The sequence below is a fragment of the Psammomys obesus genome, unplaced genomic scaffold (genome assembly GCF_907164565.1).
Source record: "Psammomys obesus unplaced genomic scaffold, mPsaObe1.curated_primary_1811, whole genome shotgun sequence".
Classification (NCBI taxonomy): Eukaryota; Metazoa; Chordata; class Mammalia; order Rodentia; family Muridae; genus Psammomys; species Psammomys obesus.
The window spans coordinates 3,595,678-3,616,627 of NW_026592636.1; the positions used below are offsets into that span (position 1 = coordinate 3,595,678).

Sequence of the window (20,950 nt, forward strand, 5' to 3'; positions counted from 1 at the left end):
CTCCCCAGCGCTGGCACTAACCGTACGAGCCAGGGCACCCACCTGTTCCTATCCACCCATTTCTAGGGTGTTCTAGTTTGGAAGTTACTTTTGAGACCGAGCCTGGCTATGTACCCCAGGCTGACCTCAAACCCACGGTGATGGACCCAGGTCACTGAGCCTGAGCGCACGGATTCCAGGAGAGTACCACACACCCGCCTCTAAAGCTTGAACCTTGAATGTCTCCCCCCCATAGGGCCACGTGTTGAAGGTTCGGGTCCCTCAGCTCATGGCACTCTTACAAGGAGTGATGGAAGCTAGGGTGTGGGTCTCCTAGGGTGAGGGCATGAGCCAACTGTCCTTGAAGGGGAGAGGCAGTTCCTGGCTCTTCTACGTCGTTTTTCACCTCTCATGAAAGTCTCACAGCCGTGAACGAGTACCCTCTGACATAGGCCCCAGCCAGGGTGGAATGGCCATGGACTGAAACCCGAAGCCACGGAACACAGCCAGCCTCCCTGCGGCCCACGGTCTGCGGCAGCCTGTCACTCCCGGCAGTGGAGCCCTAGGTGACACTCATCTGCACTGCTGCCGTCGGTCGCAGGCGCATGTTTTGCAGGGACAGACATTTTCAAACCGGTTGCGTCAACACCCAGGAATACATTTTCTGGGTCATTGTGCTAAGACTCTAATCTTTTGGGAGAGCTGCTGGAGTGTCTTCAGCAGTGGCTGTGCCGTTCTGCCTTCCCACCAACTGCGCAGAACAGCTCCTGCCAGCGCTGCGCCGATGTCCTTGTCAGAAACAAGGTGTAGAGGCGTCTCTCTCATGGTTAATCCATTCCTTTCTTTTCAGCATTCTACTATAAAACTCTCCAAACATAGTGTGTGACCCCAGCCTTTAATGGCGGAGCCATCTCTCCAGCCCTAAAACTTTACAAACATAAAGTGGGGGGAAATGTACAGAAGTACAAATTGGAGCCAGCAAAATGGCTCCATGGGTAAGCCATTACCTGAGGCCATACGTGGGACCCATATGGCAGAAGAAGCCAACAACTGCCTGCATCCTGCCAGCTGTTTTCCAGACATCACACATGCACCATGACACACACACACACACATACACACAGAGCCCCACAACACACACAATAAATGTAAAAAAAAAAAAAAAAACACCGTAATTTTAAAAAATTTGAAAGGGAGCTGGGCACAGTGGTGCAGGCCTGTAATCTCAGCACTCAGGGAGGCAGAGGTAGGCGGATCTCTGCAAGTTCATGGCCAGCCTGGTCTACAAACTGAGTCCAGGACAGCCAAGAGAAATCCTGTCTCAGAAAAAAAAAAACAAAAAACAAACAAACAAACAAACAAACAAACAAAAACCAACTTTGAAAGGGAGTGGAAAGATGGCTCAGTGGTCAAGAGTGCCTGCCTATCACTCCAGAAGACCTGAAGTCAATCCCCAGCAGCCATCTTGGGTGGCTCATAACTGCCTGGAACTCCTCTTAGGGCCTCCTCAGGCACTTGCCCTGACCTGCACATACCAACACACACACACACACACACACACACACACACACACACACAAATTAAAAATAGAACACATTGTAAAAAAAAAAAAAAGCAAAAGAAAACCACTGTCAGCTATTAATATAAAGTTATAGATGGTTGAATGGGTCAGCCTTCGACATAAACTGGGCCTCATCTGGAAGATGTCCTTATTGGAAAGTTTCCACAAATGCACAGGTAAGACAGGTATGGTGACTCACACTGTAGTCTAAGCTTAAGAGGCAGAGCCAAGAGGATTGCTACAAGTTCAAGTCTAGCTTGGGGTATATGGGAAAATCTTGTTTCAAAAACAAACACAAACGTCAAAGCTGGTGAAATGGTTCAGTGGGTAAAGGGTACTCATTCTGCAAGCACGGGGAGCTGAGCTTGGATCCCTTGTGAATACATGTATAAAAATCCAGGCATGGTTCAGTGTTCCTGGGACCTCCAAAATGCAGGGGGTGTGGGGCTCAGTCAAGTGGATCCTGAAATGTGCGCTTCTGGTTCAGTGACACTCACTGTATCTCGAGGTGATGAGGCAAACAGCACAGGGTGAAGATACTTGACATTTTTCTCTGTTCTCCTCAGGTATTCACATAGACTTGAGCACACACACATTCCCATGCATGCAACACACACACACACACACACTCCCAGGCCTGGGGAAGGGTCCCCTTGACAAACTGGTCAGGAGGCCTTTGCCATCTTCCCCCAAGTAAGCAGAGCCTGGTCTTCGGGTAGACCACAGTTGTCTCCTCTGCCTTCTTCAGGACGCTGTGCCCCTCACTAGAGGACCCACTCTCTGGAGGGGGAGCATCTGAAATTGCCGTACTACAGAGTTGGGCCCCATTCTCACCTCCCCCAGGTGTTAGGGGCTGAACGTTTGTGTGTTCCCTTAAACTCAGATTTCCGTTAGTTCCCACTGTGGTGGAATCTAGAGGTAGGTCTGGGAAAAAGGTCAAAGGGCAGGGCTCTTACCTAGAAACACTGTGTGGGGCCAGGAAGAAAGCCCACATCTGGAACCCAGGAAGCTGGTACCCTGACCTCAGACTTTTAGCCCCTAAGCCCTGCAAAAATAATCTTCTCAATTTAAACTATCAGCCCCTGGTATTTTGTTTCTGGATATTAGTGGGCCCCAACAAATGAGCATATGGAGCAATGGAGAAAGCAGGAAGGCTTAAGGTTGAAGGGAGGGGGACTGGCCCATTCCTAAAAGAATATTTCACAGTTACTCCTCCTCACCCACTCCCCCTGGGGGCCTTTCCACAGTGCAGTCTTGTTGGCATACTTGGGTGACCTGGACAGCACTTCATTTTTTGAGACAGGATCTGTGTAGCTCAGGCTGGCACTGAATTCATGATCCTCCAGCTTCAGCTGAGGTTCCAAGCTCCTACCACCACGCCCAGCCCTTATTTTAATTATGTATTAGAGAATTCTGAAGAGGCATTGATTAAATGCTCTTTTTTTAATTTGAGGTTTTTTTGGTTTGTTTTTTTAAGTCTTAAAAGGTGGCTCAGCGGTTAAGAGCACTGTCTGCTCTTTCAGAAGTCCTGAATTCAATTCCCAGCAACCATGTGGTGGCTCACAATCATTTATAATGTGATCTGATGCCCTCTTCTGGCATGCAGGTGTACATGCAGTGGAGCATTCACAGAGAACTAAATAGATCTTTAAAAAAATTTATTTAGCTGGGAATGCATGCTTTTAGTCCGGGCACTCAGGAGGCAGATCTCTGTGAGTTCAAGGCCAATCTGCTCTACATATCAGGTTGCACTGTTTAGCCAAAGCTAAATAGCGACACCTTCTCTCAGGGGAAAAAAAAAAAAATATGTCTAGGGTGTTTTGCCTAAATCTATGTTTGTGTACTACATGTTTGCTTGGTGCCCAGGAAGAACAGAAAAGACATTGGTCCACTGGAAACACAGTTCCAGATGGTTCTGAGCCACTGTGAAGGCTGGGAATCTAAGCTGGGTCCTCTGGGAGAGCAACGCATGCTCTTACCTGCTGAGCCATCTCTCCAGCCTCTTATTCAGTTGTGTGTGTGTGTTTTAAAGTGAGTTGGGGGCTGAACAGATGGCTCAGCAGTTCTGCAGACAGACATGCAGGCAAAACACTCATATACATAAAACAGGTTAAAAAATTTAAGTAAATTGATTTTAAGGAAATAGGAACTCGATGGCCAGACCCATGAAGGAATTTCATTAATGGATAGAGCAATCAACCCCGACTCGGTCCATATGGAGTCCATTCTCATCTCCACTCCTCTGCCCACTTACTAGTTTACTTTCCAGGGCTTACTGTCTCCACGGTTCAGATGAGGACACAGGCATATTAAGGAAAGAAACTCTGTGGCCTGTGATCGAAACCCCTAGCATTTGGGAGGTGGAGGGTCAGGAGTTCAAGGTCATCCTCGCCTACCCAGGGTGTTCGAGTTCAGACTGAGTGGACTACTTGAGACCTTGTCTCAAATCCCACCCGACCCTCCAAAAGGAGAGCCCACAGGGAAATGAGGGGCGGAGAGTTCGCCCAAGGACCTTGACCTTCCTCCAAGCAGCCCTGGATGGCGGGACGCCCTGTCACTGTGGAGGAGGTGGGGGACTTAGAGTCAGGTCTTGAGCGGTCCCAAGAGTCAAACCAACCCAGAGAAAGAGAGTGGTAATGACTTTTGGTGAGGGACCCGTTGTCATGGGAACACAGGCCTGAGGCGCGCGCATGCGCACGGCCAGCAGGAAGGGGGCGCCGAACCGGTGAAAGGTGACGTAAAACGCTCGGGGTGGGGCGGAAGGCTCGCCCGGTGGGAGCCGCGGCCTTCGGTGTCCACAGCGGAGGGAGGGCGCGAGGGAGGGCGCGAGGCGGCGGAGACGGAGTGCGTCCGGAGGCCGGCCACACGCCGCCGGAGCAAGCCGCGGGGATCAGGCTGGCCCGCTGCCGAGGCCCCGCCTCTCGGACCTCGGGACTAATCGGATTGAAAGCGCGCCGGCCCCGGGCCCCGAACTCGCCAATTGAGGAGGACGGCGGTCACCGCCCAATCCGGGGCAGACAGGTGCGAGGTCCGGAAGGTGGAGGCCAATCGGGAGCGGTTGCGGCCTGCCGGGGCAGGGCTCAGCCAATGAGGAGGCTTGAGTGACAGCCGGGCGCGCCAATCGAGAGTGAGGAGCGGCCGTGCCCGCCCGCCCTTCCGGCCGGAGCTCTATTTACCAGGGGTGTGCAGCTCGCTTGCCAATCGGAGTGCGCCGGAGCGGCCGGACAGCCAACCCCGGAGGAGTGGCCGGCTGGCAGCCGCCGCGCCCAGGAGTTGGGATGTCCTACAAACCTATCGCGCCGGCCCCCAGCAGTACCCCCGGCTCCAGCACCCCCGGACCAGGCACCCCGGTCCCTACAGGTGAGCTTCCAACTCCATCCCTGCTCGCCTTGTCCGGGCAGTCGAGTTTTGCAGTACGGGGCCTGCTGGGCGAGCCTTGCTCGGCCTCAGTTTGTTGGCCAGAGAAGTGGGCGTGGTCACGTAGCGATCGTAGGTGGAGCGCTGCGGGGGGGGAGGGGGGAGGAAAGTGTCTCTGAAGTTGTTCGGCGTGGAAGAGGCATGCCTTTGGGGATGATCAGGCGGGCGGTCCTGGGTTTGGAATGCTGCGATGAGGCCCTTGTCACACTCTGACCTCCTAACCTGTGCTGTTGCAGCCGGAAGTGTCCCGTCGCCGTCGGGCTCAGTGCCCGGAGCTGCGGCACCTTTCAGACCACTGTTTAATGACTTTGGACCGCCCTCCATGGGGTATGTACAGGTGAGTGTGGCCAAGAGCTTGCTATGGATGGGGACAGGCGATCCCCTCAGTGTCTGAGGTCACTTCTCTATTTTTCTTTCTTTCTTTTGACACAGGCTATGAAGCCCCCCGGTTCCCAGGGCTCTCAGAGCACCTACACGGACCTGCTGTCTGTCATAGAGGAGATGGGCAAAGAGATCCGGCCCACCTATGCTGGTAGCAAGAGTGCCATGGAGCGCCTGAAGAGAGGTAAGTGAAGACACAGACCCACCCTTGTTTGTTCATTAAGGCGTCTGGAGTCAGTGCAGGACTCCTGGGCCAGCCTGGATTGGGCCAGAACCTCTACTCAGGGAGGTGTTTCCAATGAACTTGAGTCAGTTTCCAAGTTGCCTGTTAACTCTGAGTGAATGTGAGGATTAGCTAAACCCTTAATCTCATCCAGCCTCATTAGATTAGAGCTGCCCTTCCTGAACCATGAAGGGGCTGGGGCAGAGTCTCCCCTGAAGGGTGGGAGTTGTGGCCATAGAAGGCTGCTGAGACCCTCTTCCCTCCCCATCCCCACCCCAGGCATTATCCACGCTCGGGCACTTGTCAGAGAGTGCCTGGCAGAGACAGAACGCAATGCCCGCACGTAACAGGAAGCGCCTTGACATCCTCGTCTGGACCTTTCTGGCCACTGCAGAGCACCTGCTTCTCCCTGGCCTTCGCCCCAAGTTGCTTCCTCTCCTGGGCTTCCTGTCCTGTGTCCCTTGGTGGGCGCGCTCCAGGAACCAGGCAGCAGGTCTTCCAGTTGGCTGTACAAACTGGGCCCCTCTCTCTGCAGGAGCGAGTCCCATCCATGACCTGCTCACAGTGCTGATCCAACTGGAGCTTGCTCCTTTCTGTGGCCCCACCACATTGCACTTACTCCTTAACTTAGTCCCTCCAATAGGAGTGCAGAAGGCCTCCCTTCTGGCCTCACCTCTGGGGCTACAGCCAACTCTTTTTTTGGTGTGTCTTTTACTAAATATGCCCTTTTTGTATAAATAAAAGATGATTTGGAGTCGTTCTCTTATCTCTGAGCCTTTCCGTGTGTGGTTCCTCTGAAGAAGCCTAAGTGAGCCGGGAGGAAGGGCAAGAGTAGAGCAGGAAGTGGGGAAGGCTGCTTGAACCCAGCTTTGCTTTGCCACCTCTTTCTCTGTGCTTTCCAGCTGGGAGAGCAGCTGAAAGGCCACAATGTCAGCAGTGGGGAAGCGTGCATCTCGCAGTGCCGCCAGGGGGCAGCGCAGGGCCTCGGCTGCATCCGCAGCTGGAGGCACCTTTGGACAGCCTGAGCCTGGAGGCCCTCCCTGTGGATTGGCAGGCATGCCTGGCAGGGTGGAAATACCAGTTCACTTAACTCTCCCTTCAGTGCCCTAATGCCCCTACACTACCCTCTGCTCTAAATTGTCTTTGGAAGGCTGTAAATACACCGGGTCGCCGACTCCTCAGGCAGGCAGTTAGAGGCGCCCTTCCCCCAGCACTCGGCTTGATGCTGCTATCCACTGTCCCAACAACTTCCACCAGGATGGGTGTGGCTGCGTGAGCCAGCCCTCGGTGTTTTAGTCTGTGTACAGAGTCGGAGCACTTAGATGGGTGGCCAAATTTGAGAACCTAGCAGGCATAAGTAGGGAAGGACTTGGGCTCCATTAAGGAAATGGCCCAGAGAATTGTAATGTCAGAGGTCTGTATCTGGGTGTGGAGCTGAATAAGCCTGAAATCCCAACCCTAGGCAGAGGCAAGTGAGAGCTACTAACTTCTGGCTAACTTTGGGGTGCAGCGTTTCCGCTAAGCTGGGAGCCAGCCAAGGCAAATTCCACCTCTTCCAACACACAAGAGGGCTGCCCTGGCTAGCCAGGGTGGGAAATGAAACCGAGGATCCTAGGGCTGTCCAGGCAGCACAGAAATAAAGAACTGGCATTTGGGGACCGGCCTCTTCCCCATCTGCCTTGGACAAGGAAGGCAAGGGGCCTGCCCTTCGGCGCCGCGGGCGGGGCTGCCCCGACCCTGCTGGGGTGGGGAGGACTAGTCGGGCCCAGGAAGGGGGCGGGGCGGCCGCAGTGACGCGGTGGGGAGGGACAACAGGGGCGCCGGCGGGCAGACCGAGAGAAAGGTCGGGGCTATGGGCCGGCTCTGCGCCTCCAGAGGATCGGGCTCCATCTGGAATCCGAGGCCGGGACTGGGGGCACAACGGACTCCCACCTTGGAGCCGGCCGCCCCTGCCCGGGCCGGGTGAGGGGCGCCCGCCAGAAGGTAGAGGTGAGAGGGGACACCGGTGAGCGGGCGGGTCAGGAGCGCGCCTGGCGACCGAGGCGCCCAGCAGAGGGAAGTAGAGCCCGAGGGCCTCTCTCCCGCCTGCCCGCCGGGTGCGAGGTGGGGGTGGGAGGGGCGGCTGCGGCGGAACTGTGGCGCCAGGCCGGGACGCAGGTGGGCAGAGCGGGCCTCCCAGGGCGGAGGCCGGAGGGCTACCAGCGGACAGCGGAATGGGCAGCAGCCCGGAATGGCCAACCTCGTGGGAAGATGACGGGGTGGCGGCAAGGACGAGGGGAAAGTCGGCGCAGACCGAGAGTACAGTTCAGGACCCCGGTGGCCGCTAGGGCGGTGAAGGCGGGCGTGGAGGTCGCCGAGGGCCTTTTCCTGGCACCGAGAGCCAAGTTAGCATTAGCAGAGTCGCAGGGACGCACAGGGGATGCTCCCTGAGAGACGCCCTGGGGGACGAGGGTCTAGGTGGATGTCTGCGAGTGGGACACGCCGGACCCCATCGACTTCGGGAGGGGTGGGGGATGAAGTCGTGAAGGGGGCGGGTCCCTAAGGTTCTAGGCTTGGAGGGCGGGCGCGGCACGGAGGGATGCTGTTTCCGAAAGCGCTGGACGCGGCAGCCGTGGAGACGCGAGGATGGCCTTGCGGCGTGTCGGCCCGCGTCCGCCGCTCTGGGGGGCCCGCGTCAGCGCGCGGTTGCCATGACGACAGGCGGGCGGGGGGCGGGGGCTGCGTGGAAAAGAGGTCAGCTCTGAGCCTTACTGCTGCTCCTGGCTCCGGCGGCGGCGCGGGAGGCAACACCGGGTTCGCCTCTGCCTCCCCCGCGGCGGGCCCGGGCATGGGGTTCTTCGGCCCGAGCCCCCCGGCGGCCGCGCAGGGCTCGGTCCCGCGCACCACCGCCCTGCACTGACTGACGCGCGGTACCCTGCGCTAGGAGGAGCGGAGGCCGCACGCGGTCACCGGAGCGTCTTCAGGATGCTCGTCAAGGAGTACCACATCCTGCTGCCCATGAGCCTGGAGGAGTACCAGGTGGCCCAGCTCTACATGATCCAGGTGAGAACGCTGGGGAAGGCTGTGCTGAAGCGATGCTTCCCAGTGGAGTGGAGAAGGAATTCACAGGCCGCTGGGGGATAGTCCCCCAGCCAGTTCCGTTAGTGGGTTCTTTCTAGCCCAGAAGAGGAAAGAGAGACATCCTTTTGGGATATTCAAGTGCAAGTGTCGAACAGAAGGGCAGAAGGGCAAGAAAGGCCAGCCGGTGCTTTCCATGCATTAAATGCCCAGCCTGCACAGCCCACATATGGTCTCCTTTAATCCTAAAATCTGTAATCCTGTGGGGGAAGGGAATGCAGCCTATGAGGCGACTGGGGAATCAGGGACACTAGGTGGTAGGTAGCTTAAGCGGGAAGGGGTTCTAGGGAAAAGTGTGGAATTCTGGCGTCCCCAGGAGATCAGAAAGGAGGCATGTGGATCAGGCCCGAAAACTGTGGCAGGGTCAGGGCAGGCAGGGACTATATGGTGAGGAACGGCATCTGGCCTCGGCCGTGAGAAAGATGCTGGATCAAGGCAAGCTATCAGGGCTTGGGGGGGGGGGGTATGAGGAAGGCCTGCTCTCTAAGGCCTGTCTGTGAGGAGAGAGGACCACATCCCACCTCTTGGGGGTTGAGTGGGTCTCATTGGGGTTGCAGAGTTAGGAAAGGACAGCTGGAGGCTCTTGAAGGATACCACAGGGGCCGGGAAGAGGGTGAGCCAAGTCTGAGAGGTGTGGTCTTGGTGCTACTCCTTGAACCTACTCATCCTGCCCTACCGCCAAGCCCCCAGCCTCCGTGCACACACACATACGCTCATGCGTGCTCGTGCACGCCCCACCCCACCACATATTCAAGTGACCATCCTACCGGCATTCGGTTCCCAGCTCTCCACCCTCACCGAGCCTTCTTTTCCTCAAGCGCTCGCCATCCTCCTGTCTTCTCCCTCTGCTGCTGCTTCAGCTGTAGCAGGAGTAGGTGCTGTTTGTCAACAGATACCGGTTCTGCATCCCAACCAGTTGCTAACCAGATCAAGTGCTAGGCTGCAGAAACCCATGGGAACTGGGCAGAACCTCCCATCCCAACCCCAGGAAGTTGCAGGGATTTGGAAGGCTGTTCTGGCTGAAGAGATAGCTCAGCCGCTAAAAGCACTTGGTGCTCTTGCAGAGGACCTGGATTTTTGTTGTTGTTGTTCCCAGCACCCACACGGCAGCTCACAATCAATGAGACTACCCAGGTTCTGGGGATCCAATGCCCCCTTCAGGCACCAGATGTGTGTGTGATGCGCGCACGTTTACACAGGCAAGCCCTCACATGCTTAAATAAACCTCTTTAAAAGAAGGGTTAATGCAAAGAATCAGAACCAACCCGAGGAGCCCAGGATGTAAGCTAGGGGCTGAGTTCCCCCATTCTCTGTCCTGGGCTGCAGAAAAAGAGCCGGGAGGAGTCGAGTGGCGAGGGCAGCGGTGTGGAGATCCTGGCCAACCGGCCCTACACAGACGGGCCTGGAGGCAGCGGGCAGTACACACACAAGGTGTACCACGTGGGATCCCATATCCCAGGCTGGTTCCGGGCACTGTTGCCCAAGGCTGCTCTGCAGGTAGAAGAGGAATCCTGGAATGCTTATCCCTACACCCGAACACGGTGAGTGCGGGAGGTAGGCACAGGCTCGGGACTGTGAAGGAAACCGCGCCGCTGACACAGCAGTGATTTTTCTACTGCCCTCTGCCAGGTACACCTGCCCCTTTGTGGAGAAATTCTCCATTGAGATAGAGACCTACTACCTGCCTGATGGCGGCCAGCAGCCTAACGTCTTCAACCTGAGCGGGGCTGAGAGAAGGCAGAGGATCCTGGGTGAGGCCTTCTTGGGGCCCCCTGCTGTTACCCTGGTGGGCAGTCTCTGAAGAGTGCCCCAGTTCTAAGTCTCATCTTCCTGTCTGAGAGGCTTCCCACCTAATCCTTTGGGGTGGTGGGGCAGAGATCAGAACAGGGGCTGGCTTTGCTTAGTGCTGGACTGAAACCCCTTCAGACACCATCGACATCGTGCGGGATGCAGTGGCCCCCGGAGAGTACAAAGCAGAAGAGGACCCTCGGCTGTACCGCTCCGTCAAAACAGGCCGAGGGCCACTGGCAGATGACTGGGCGCGGACAGCAGCCCAGACAGGACCTCTCATGTGTGCCTATAAGCTGTGCAAGGTCGAGTTCCGCTACTGGGGCATGCAGGCCAAGATTGAGCAGTTCATCCATGATGTCGGTGAGCATCTGGATGAGGAGCATCCCGTATGCCCAGGCCCGTGTTTGGAGCCAGACATGCTCCCATCCACCGGGGACATGGCAGCATGAAACCATCATTTCCATCTAGGGTAGAACACAGGGAAGGGGAGGGTGGGGCTAGTGTACTCTGGCTAGGACTCAAGGAGCCTGCTTTGAGATAACCCAAAAGAATCAGGAGGGCAAGAAGATGGCAGCCTGGTCTCTGAGGTCCAGGCTGTCTCCAATACTCAAAGACGTTGCCACCTTTGTGAAGCCTCTATGAGTTTGGCGATACTGAGAGACTCTGAGGAGGGTCATCAGCCCTCCCAGGACTTGCTTTTTTATTCCATCGCTGTTTTCCCCTGGGTGCCCTCCCTTCCCCAGCACCCAGGGTCACAGCCATGGCCCTGATAACGAAGACCCACTCTAAGCCTCTTCATCCCCCAGAGCTGCTGCTCAGCCCTATTTGCTTGTCAGCTCTTAATGTAGGCCACGTGCACACACGTAGAAGGACCATCCCCGGGTGGGAGAGTCCCATAGCCAGGTTGGACTCCACCCAGTCCCGACCCCTGCAGCTGTCCCAGCAAGCTGTGAGCCATCTCAGCACCTTAAATTCCTTTCTGACATGAGGAAGGGGTGAGGACAGATTGTGACAGCCAGTGCCTGAGTGACTGATGACAATGTACCAGATCCTTTACTACAGGGTCCCCTTTAGCACTCATGACACCCCTTTAAGACTGGGGCTACTGCCATTCCCATTTTGCAGATGTTACACAGAGTTTGAAGAGTAATGCAGACTCCCTGTGATGCTTTTGGAAAAAGTCACCGACATGCAACCTCTCTTAGAATACTAATGCATTTCCTTCCAAGGGTTTGTAATTCAACCATTATTACTTTACGCCCTCGATTCTTCGGGGTCTCTTAACTTTATTTCTCCCCTTAAGATGAAAATAACCCAGAATGGGTATCGTCTTTCACTTCACCCTCTGAGGATTGCCAGAATTCCCATTAACTATTAACACCTTCATTAACCATGACATTTCATTAACTATTACCACCTTAATTAACTGTTAGCTCCTCAGCAGGAAGCCAGCTGAAAACAAGCCACAGCCTTGGTCCTGTCTGCTAGAGTGACAGGATCAGAGTGTCCAGAGAAATAGACCAGAAAGGACAGGCAGACAAATGCTCCCGTCTCCTGTCCTGTTCGCTAGATAGCTCAGGCCCTGCTCTACTTTGTGTTTCTTGGTAGGTGGTATGCCTCAGGGAGCCATTACCTAACCTTGAGGACCGGGCATGCGGCTGTGCCAGCGGGGAGGTGGAGGTGGGAGGCACGGTTCTGATGTCTGGGGCACCTGCAGGTCTGCGCAGGGTGATGCTTCGGGCCCATCGCCAGGCCTGGTGTTGGCAGGATGAGTGGGTAGAACTGAGCATGGCTGACATCCGGGCGCTGGAGGAGGAGACCGCACGCATGCTGGCTCAGCGCATGGCCAAGTGCAACGCTGGCAGTGAGGGTCCTGAGGTCCAGACCCCTGGGAAAACCAGCACTGAGGCCCGGCCTGGGACCAGCAGTACTGGCACCCCTGATGGGCCTGAGGCGCCTCCTGGTCCCGACGCCTCACCAGATGCCAGCTTTGGGAAGCAGTGGTCCTCATCCTCCCGTTCTTCCTACTCATCCCAGCATGGAGGTGAGACTGGGGCACGGGGGCTGGGAGGGAGCCACTCGCCCTGCCTGGGCTCCCAAGCTGAAGCCCAGGTGGCCCCGCAGGTGGCGTGTCCCCACAGAGCTTGTCTGAGTGGCGCATGCAGAACATAGCCCGAGACTCTGAGAACAGCTCCGAGGAAGAATTCTTTGATGCCCACGGTCAGCACAGAAGACACGTGTGGAGGGGGGTGGTCTTCGAGCGATCTTAAGACACCCCACCCCATGACACAACCCCCTGTCCCCTCAGAAGGTTTCTCAGACAGCGATGAAGTCTTCCCCAAGGAGATGACCAAGTGGAACTCCAATGACTTTATCGATGCCTTTGCCTCCCCAACCGAGGTGGAAGGGGTGCCAGGTAAAAGACCTCGCCTCAGGGTAGACAGCAGCGCCCTGTGTGCCGCAGGGACTCACAGCAGCTCAGCCCTGAGGGAATGGGGCCGGAGAGGAGGGTCAGTCTGGAGAGGGTTCCCATCGATGCTTAGATGGCAAGAGGATGGGTAAAGTGTGGGATGGTGGATGAGAGAGGAGCAGACAAGTCCAGGTGGCAGGGACGGACTCCCTGGGTATCCAGGAAGACTTGCCATGGGTACTGATATCTACGCTGGGTCTTCCTGGGTTGAGCTACTTCCCCCCCCCCCCCGCCCCATGTGGTAGCCACCAGCACCACGTGAAGAGCAGGCACTTCAGTGCGGGTTTTATTTTTCTCATATCATATTTTAATTCGCTTCAGCATAAATTGCCACGTGCGGCTTGTGGCCATCATGTGGTTCCCCTGAGGTGCTTGCTGATGCCACTTTGTTTGGCTTTGGGGATTTTGTTTGGCGGTAGAACACTTACGCTTGCTGGGCTAGTGCTCCTCCACCAAACCCCCAATCCTGTGGTTTGCTGTATCACATGGGGCAGGATAAGGAGTTCGCCGGAGGCTTTGCGGCAACATCTCAGGGCCAGCATGAGGGAGAAGCCTAAACTGTAAAGTGGTCTGGAGGTTTGGGCGAGAGTAAGATAGGGAATGGCAGGTGGTCATCATGGCTAGGGTGCCTGAAGCGCCACGGAGAGGATTGCAGTGGTCTTTGGTTCCCCCTCACTGGCTCTCCCTTGCCTTAGATCCTGCAGTCATGGCTACCAAAGGCATTGAAGATGGGGCCCGAGCTCCCAGGGACTCAGAGGCAAGTATGTTCAACCACCGTATGCCCGTGTTCTTCTCGTTTTCTGACTGGCCACTGACACCCCGTACCCCATCTTGTCCTCAGGGCCTGGATGGAGCGGGGGACCTAGGGGTTGAGGCGTGCTCCGTGCATGCCCTCTTCCTCATCCTGCACAGCGGCAGCATCCTGGACTCCGGCCCTGGAGACACCAGCTCCAAGCAGGCTGATGTGCAAACGCTGAGCACAGCCTTTGAGGCTGTCACCCGGGTCCATTTCCCCGAGGCCCTGGGCCACGTGGCGCTGCGGCTGGTGCCCTGTCCACCCATCTGCGCGGCTGCCTATGCCCTTGTCTCCAAGTACTTGCCAGGGTTGGAAGGGTGGCACACACACAGGGTCCCCAAGGGGCAATCATCTATTTGGGGGACTCCCAAGATCAGGGAGGTCGTGGGGGTAGAGAGAGAAATCACATGCCTGGATCGGTCCTGGCCACGAACGGACCAGATCTGGATTGGTTTGTCTGATTTTGCTTTTATGCTTATTTTATGTGGATGGGTGTTTTGCCTATGTGTGTATCTGTGTACCTCGTGTGTGTTTAGTGTCCAGAGGCCAGAACATATCTGCTCCCCTGGGAACTGGAGTTACAGACAGCTGTGAGCTGCCACGTGGGTGCTCGCAACCAGACCCAGGTTCTCTGGATGAGCAGCCAGTACTCTCAACTGTCGAGCCACCGCTCCAGCCCCCGATGTTGCTCTTCCGAGAGATGGTCTCACTCCAGCCCTCGCTGGCTTGGAACTCACTATAGCTGAGACTGGCCTCAACTTGTGGGAAAATGATTCTGTGGTGGGGGTGGGTCACTACAACACAAGGAAGTGGATTAAAGGGTCGCAGCGTTAGGAAGGTTGAGAACCGCTGCTCCAGAGGGCTGGGGTCACGGGGTGCGGCATCGTGGCTGGATACGCACAGACCCGATCCATGGTTCCACCTGGAACGCCTCTCAGGTCTGACGTCCCACGAAGGACACTTGCTGGCAGGCACAGGGAGCTGGTGGCAGTGGTTAAACTGAAGGCCTCTACCCACCCGCCACCCCTTCTCCCGCAGCCTGAGCCCGTACAGTCATGATGGTGACAGCCTGTCCCGCTCCCAGGACCACATCCCGCTGGCTGCCCTGCCACTGCTGGCCACCTCATCCTCCCGGTACCAGGGTGCTGTAGCCACTGTCATCGCTCGCACCAACCAGGCCTATGCAGCTTTCCTGCGCTCACCGGAGGGCACGGGTTTCTGCGGGCAGGTCAGGGGTTAGACACTCTCCCAAGAAGCATCGGGTACCCGTGCAGCAGTGGCCCCATCTGGGTGGTGACAGAGCCTCTGAGTTGTGCCACCTTCTCACCCAGGTGGTGCTGATCGGAGATGGCGTTGGTGGCATCCTGGGCTTTGATGCGCTCTGCCACAGTGCCAGTGCGGGCACAGGGAGTCGGGGCAGCAGCCGCCGTGGGAGCATGGTCAGTGTGGCCAAACCCAGCCTCCTCAGGAGGGGGTTTGTCTCCATCTCTAGGTCTCTGCCCCACTGGAATATGGCCTCTTTGCATGTGGGCAGGGCCCCAGCTGCAAAATGGAGTCTCCTCTGGGACTCTGCCCGATCCAACCCCAAGCCTGCCTCCTCACTTCCAAATTAAGTGGGAATCAGATGGTCTCGGGCCTAAGGATGCTTCTGTCCTCTGTTCCTTCTAGAACAATGAGATGCTCTCCCCAGAGGTGGGTCCAGTACGGGACCCGCTGGCAGACGGGGTGGAAGTACTGGGTCGTGCCAGCCCAGAACCCTCAGCTCTACCTGCTCAGCGTACCTCCGGTGACACGGCCAATCCTGAGCCTGATGGCTCTCAGAACAGGTGACATCCCTGCCCAGTAACCCCTACCCTTAGCATAGGCTGGACCTCAGAGACAACAGCACTGAATGTCTCCTTCCCTTGCAGCCTGCAGGTAGCTTCTGCGGCCACGTCCTCTGGAGAGCCCCGTCGGGCAAGCACAGCCTCCTGTCCACCTGCCAGTTCTGAGGCTGCTGAGGCCCCCACCAATACTGCTCGCCTGGACTTCAAGGTCTCAGGCTTCTTCCTCTTCGGCTCCCCACTGGGTCTGGTGCTGGCTCTACGCAAAACCGTGATGCCCGCCTTGGAGGGTGAGTCTCTGGGGTAAAGGGGAGGGCTCACCTGCTTCTGTTTGCTCCTTCCCAACCTCTGCTAGCCTTGCTGGCTCACTTGAGACAGGGGTATTTACTTACTGTCCTTCCTTGCTGTGAAGGAATGGCCTGGCTAGGGGGGGTGGGGAGGGTGGTCGAAGGCCCAGAAAGGATACCAGGAGGAGCATCTTGGGGGGAAAAGGTATTCTCTGTAAGAAAGGGCTCCCGAGGCTGGAAAGTTGGCTTAGTGGCTAAGAATACTGGTTGCTTTTGCAGAGGACCTGGGTTCTGGGTTCAACTCCTAGCACCCACATGGCAATTCACAACTGTAACTCAGTTGCAGAGCATCTGATAGCCCTTTCTGACCTTCATGCACATCACGCTCATACACTCATACACATAACATAAATAAATCTAAAGGGAAATTGAAGACTTTTTTTTAAAAGAAGGGGCTCTCACATAGGAAGTGCTCCATGTCATGACTCAACAGCCACTGAAGGCTCCCAGCTGCTCGGCCAGGAGACCCCTGCAATGCCTGGCTTAACCATCCCTCCCTGGGCACCCCCACAGGCTAGGCGTACCAGAACACACTTTCAATCTTAGCACTTAGCACTTGCAAGGCAGATGCAGGCAAATCTCTGTGAGTTTAAGGCCATCCTGGTCTACAGAGTTGTAGGACAACCAGGGCTACAGAGAGAGACCCTGCCTACAAACAAACAACAACAAACTCCCCCTACTCTGTCTCATGGGTACACAGTGGCTCAGATGCGTCCAGCCTGCGAGCAGATCTACAACCTCTTCCATGCCGCTGACCCCTGTGCCTCCCGCCTGGAGCCCCTGCTGGCCCCCAAGTTCCAGGCCATCGCCCCCCTGGCTGTGCCTCGTTACCAGAAGTTTCCCCTCGGAGATGGCTCCTCCCTGCTGCTGGGTACAACTCTCCCCTCCCCCCAGCCAGTGTTGAGAGAGGGAGTCGGTAAAAGCCAGCAGGTAGCCCCCACATCATAGGTAACCTCTCCTGGATGCAAGGTTCCTTCCATAGGCAGCCAGGATTCCCAGGACCTTTAGACCTTTAGTCAAGTAGGTGCCAGTGACTAATCTAGAGAGACTGAGGGGCACTGGCATGTCACCATGGCCTCCACGTGCAGCTGGCTGCATGCTCTAGGGGCTCCCGTGTATGTTCGCATGTTCTGGGGTGGCAGGCATTCTGGCAGGAGTATAGTTGACTAAGCGCAACCACAGGCAACACTGTTCCTCCCTGAAAACAAAACCAACAAACAAAAAACCTGGAAAGTCATCTGCCTCAGCCAAGCAGAGGCTCAAAGGACACATAGTAAGCCCAGGAGCTGGGTTATTCTGGGGCCTCTGGAAGAAGAGACATGGGGCAGCCTTGTGCTGCCCAGCCTGGTGCTCAGGTTGGTCCTCTTCCCCAGCTGACACTTTGCAGACCCACTCGGGCCTCTTTCTGGAAGAGCTGGAGATGATGGTGCCCTCCACGCCCACCTCGGCCAGCGGTGCCTTCTGGAAGGGCAGTGAATTAAGCAATGAGCCAGCAGCCCAGCCAGCAGCCCCCAGCACCACCAGCGAGGTGGTTAAGAGTAAGTCAGCTCTACGGGCCCGCACTGTCAGCCTGGCTGGAAGAGTGTCCTTTCATAAAGTAGACACACTATCCCAGGTAGATGGAGGTGAGGGAGGGAAGAACCCGTCTGCCAGGTGGATGGGCGGCGGGCAGCAGGCCACCCTGACTCGCTGCCCACCATGGCTGTGTAGTCCTGGAACGCTGGTGGGGAACCAGGCGGATCGACTATTCACTGTACTGCCCCGAGGCTCTCACCGCCTTTCCCACGGTCACGCTGCCCCACCTCTTCCACGCCAGCTACTGGGAGTCAGCCGATGTAGTGGCCTTCATTCTGCGCCAGGTGAGTGGAGCCTGGGGTGTGGGCCAGCGGGCAGACGGGAAGCACAGGACTGTGGAAGAGGGCTGTTGTTTCCTGCCTGGTGTCCTGAGCAGGTCATTGAGAAGGAGCAGCCGCAGCTGACGGAGTGTGAGGAGCCGTCCATCTACAGCCCTGCCTTCCCCAGGGAGAAGTGGCAGCGCAAACGCACACAGGTCAAGATCCGGGTATGTGCCCGGCTGCCAGGAGCCAGCTGGGGCCATCTCCCTAGCATCCTCTTAAGTCCCACCCTCAGGGTCCTGGCCTCATACCCTCCTTGCCTTGGCTCTGCCTCTGGAAACCTGTTTCCGCTGCCTGCTTCTTCCTGGTTGTTATCTCATTCACCGTGACCTGACATCCTCTGCATCCTGTCAGACAGCTCCCCTCCACGTACTTCGAATGGGTCCACAGATGTCCACATGCTTAGCCTCCATGGTCTCCCGAAGCAGCCCTACCTTCTTCATGCCCCACCCTCAGAGTGCCCTGAATCCACCCTCCGCCAAGTCTTCCTCCCTACAGTCGAGTCCTTAGCCCACCCTCTCTTTCCCACCAGAATGTCACTTCCAACCATCGGGCAAGTGACACCGTGGTATGTGAGGGCCGTCCCCAGGTGCTGAATGGGCGCTTCATGTATGGACCATTGGATGTGGTTACACTCACTGGAGAGAAGGTCAGGACCAGACACCCACGCTCTTGCTCTTTCCTACCTTGCCCTAATAGCTGATGAGCTGTGGGGCGTGAACCCCCTCCCTGCCTACCCACCCTCTGCTCTCGCCTGCCTGTCAAATGGTGCACAGCAGCTCTGCCTCCACAGCCCTTCCAACCCCCTTCCAGGTGGATGTCTACGTCATGACACAGCCACTGTCAGGCAAGTGGATCCACTTTGGCACAGAGGTCACTAACAGCTCAGGCCGCCTCACCTTCCCGGTGCCTTCAGAACGTGCGCTGGGCATTGGTGTCTACCCCATACGCATGGTGGTCAGGTGAGCAGCAGGTTTTTGGGCTCCTGAGGGGCCGGGCCCCGACAGCCACGTCCCACTCGACTTATGCCATGCCTCCCTGGACCACAGGGGTGACCACACCTATGCTGAGTGCTGTCTGACTGTGGTGGCCCGAGGCACAGAGGCTGTGGTCTTCAGCATCGACGGCTCTTTCACGGCCAGTGTCTCTATCATGGGCAGCGACCCTAAGGTGCGCGCTGGCGCTGTGGACGTGGTCAGGTAGGAACCGCAGCCCCGCTGGCCACGATGACTGGTCATCACTCTGGACTGTGGAGCTGACAGGCCTCCATCTACAGGCACTGGCAGGACTCAGGCTACTTGATTGTGTACGTAACGGGCCGGCCTGACATGCAGAAGCACCGGGTGGTAGCCTGGCTGTCGCAACACAACTTCCCCCACGGTGTCGTCTCCTTCTGTGACGGCCTCACCCATGACCCACTGCGGCAGAAAGCGATGTTTCTGCAGAGCCTGGTGCAAGAGGTACTATGGCTGAGAATGACCCCATCCTGCCCACACGCACCCCATTCCACACGACAGTGGTCCCACTCCTGTCAACTTGGACCTATTGAGGTCTTTGTGGTCCTGTTCTCCTGAGGGCCCTTGTCCTTGGGGTCAGCTGGGGAGATTGAGCTGTCTTGACTAGGACCTTGTCCCCATCTCCTCACAAATAGCAGTGCCCCTGAAACAGCAACTTGGGAATGCATGCCCCGCCCTCGGCCCTCTGGCTCCACCCTCAGGGCTGCTGACTGGCTTCTCAACAGGTAGAACTGAATATTGTGGCTGGATATGGGTCACCAAAAGATGTTGCAGTGTACGCTGCCCTGGGACTGTCTCCAAGCCAGACCTACATTGTTGGCCGCGCTGTGCGGAAGCTGCAGGCGCAGTGTCAGGTGAGGGCCCAGGGAAGGCTGGGAAGAGGATTTCAGGAGTAAGGCAATGTGCTGAGTCAGTCCTACGAGAGGGGGCAGGTCTTTGTGGCACCAGTGACTCTTCCTCCTAGGACAGGGGCCGTGGGCTGTACTTGCTGCGTATAAACTAGAAGTGGTCACAGAGGCTGTGATTGCTCAGGGTCCCAGGTACTGATCCTCCTGCCCTGGGCAGGTGCATTGACCTTTCTGAGCCTCTGCTGTAGGTTGCAAATGATGCTAGTACTCTCTGTACCCATTAGCTTATAACAAAGGTCAAAGGCTCAGGGCTAGGCCTGGGTGCTCACTAAATACCAAATGCTGTTATTTCCCCAAGATGCCAGCTTGAGGATGAGTCAGGTCCAGAGAGAGGCAGGTTGGGGAGTGGAGCCAAGGTGCCTGGCTCAGTCTGGGGATACTATGTTCCAGTCAAGCTAAGCCAGGCTGCCACTTGCCAGTATCACTCAGTCTACCTCCCCTGTGCAGGAGCCTCAGGAGAACAGGGAGGGCAGAGGATGGGCTTGAGGCTGGCCATCCCCTCATCCCTGCCTCCTTCTGCCCACAGTTCCTGTCAGATGGCTATGTGGCACACTTGGGCCAGTTGGAGGCAGGCTCCCATTCCCATGCCCCCTCAGGACCTCCGAGAGCTGCTCTGGCCAAGAGCAGCTATGCTGTGACTGCCCCTGTGGACTTCCTCCGTAAGCAGAGCCAGCTGCTTCGCTCCCGAGGCCCCAGCCAGGTGGACCGTGAGGGTCCAGGGACACCTCCCACCACCCTGGCCAGGGGCAAGACTCGAAGCATCAGCCTCAAGCTGGACAGTGAAGAGTGAGCGAACTGTGGCTGGACCTGGGTTATTTATTGATACTCAAGGGGCTTTGGTGACTGTGAGGGAGACTGGGGCCTAGACTTTTGGCCCTAGCCCTGCACTCACAACCTGTGTGGTTACTCCTCAGTATTACGTCCCTTTGTGGGGGGTGGGGGGACCATAGCCCCCAGGGGAGAAAGGAGGGAGTAGGCTAGGGCCCAGCAGCTTTTCCAGTGTGTGAACCTATAAAAATAAACAACTGCACTCTACCGAAGGCCTGCCGTCTGGGGCACTGAAGTGCTGAAAGGGGCTAGGACCTGCTCAGAGTCATGAAGTACGGCCAGGTTGGAGGCCCCTTTGCTTTCCCCAAGAGTCCTGGCTGCTCTTCCCTAGGTCACTTCCTAGATAGTCTGCCTATTCCTTCTCCTGCCCCCAACCTCGGACAGTGTTTGAGTTTATG

At 56.8% G+C, this 20,950-nt stretch overlaps 2 protein-coding genes across 5 annotated transcripts; both read left to right on the forward strand.

Moving 5' to 3' along the window:
* Positions 1–4,347: 4,347 nt before the first annotated feature.
* Positions 4,348–6,327, forward strand: Cdk2ap2 (cyclin dependent kinase 2 associated protein 2). The gene is made up of 4 exons (XM_055614683.1): positions 4,348–4,900; positions 5,194–5,294; positions 5,390–5,522; positions 5,841–6,327. Exons 1-4 carry the CDS (start codon positions 4,819–4,821, stop codon positions 5,906–5,908), a joined length of 384 nt encoding a protein of 127 aa, XP_055470658.1. The 5' UTR covers positions 4,348–4,818; the 3' UTR covers positions 5,909–6,327.
* Positions 6,328–7,369: 1,042 nt separating this feature from the next.
* On the forward strand, positions 7,370–20,755 carry Pitpnm1 (phosphatidylinositol transfer protein membrane associated 1). 4 transcript variants are annotated; one of them, XM_055614752.1, is made up of 25 exons: positions 7,388–7,404; positions 7,464–7,550; positions 8,485–8,603; positions 10,005–10,219; positions 10,308–10,429; positions 10,605–10,829; positions 12,187–12,513; positions 12,594–12,689; positions 12,778–12,885; positions 13,635–13,696; positions 13,781–14,031; positions 14,774–14,963; positions 15,067–15,174; positions 15,404–15,561; positions 15,646–15,848; positions 16,606–16,776; positions 17,279–17,443; positions 17,616–17,764; positions 17,857–17,967; positions 18,333–18,449; positions 18,614–18,762; positions 18,850–18,999; positions 19,077–19,260; positions 19,542–19,670; positions 20,251–20,755. In XM_055614752.1, the coding sequence occupies exons 3-25, from the start codon at positions 8,526–8,528 to the stop codon at positions 20,512–20,514; spliced, it is 3,732 nt and encodes a 1,243-aa protein (XP_055470727.1). In that variant the 5' UTR covers positions 7,388–7,404; positions 7,464–7,550; positions 8,485–8,525; the 3' UTR covers positions 20,515–20,755. The 4 variants fall into 4 exon arrangements, with proteins under 4 accessions (XP_055470726.1, XP_055470728.1, XP_055470727.1 ...); XM_055614751.1 differs by having other exon boundaries at positions 7,370–7,550; XM_055614753.1 differs by having other exon boundaries at positions 7,370–7,544.
* The last annotated feature ends 195 nt before the right edge of the window (positions 20,756–20,950 follow it).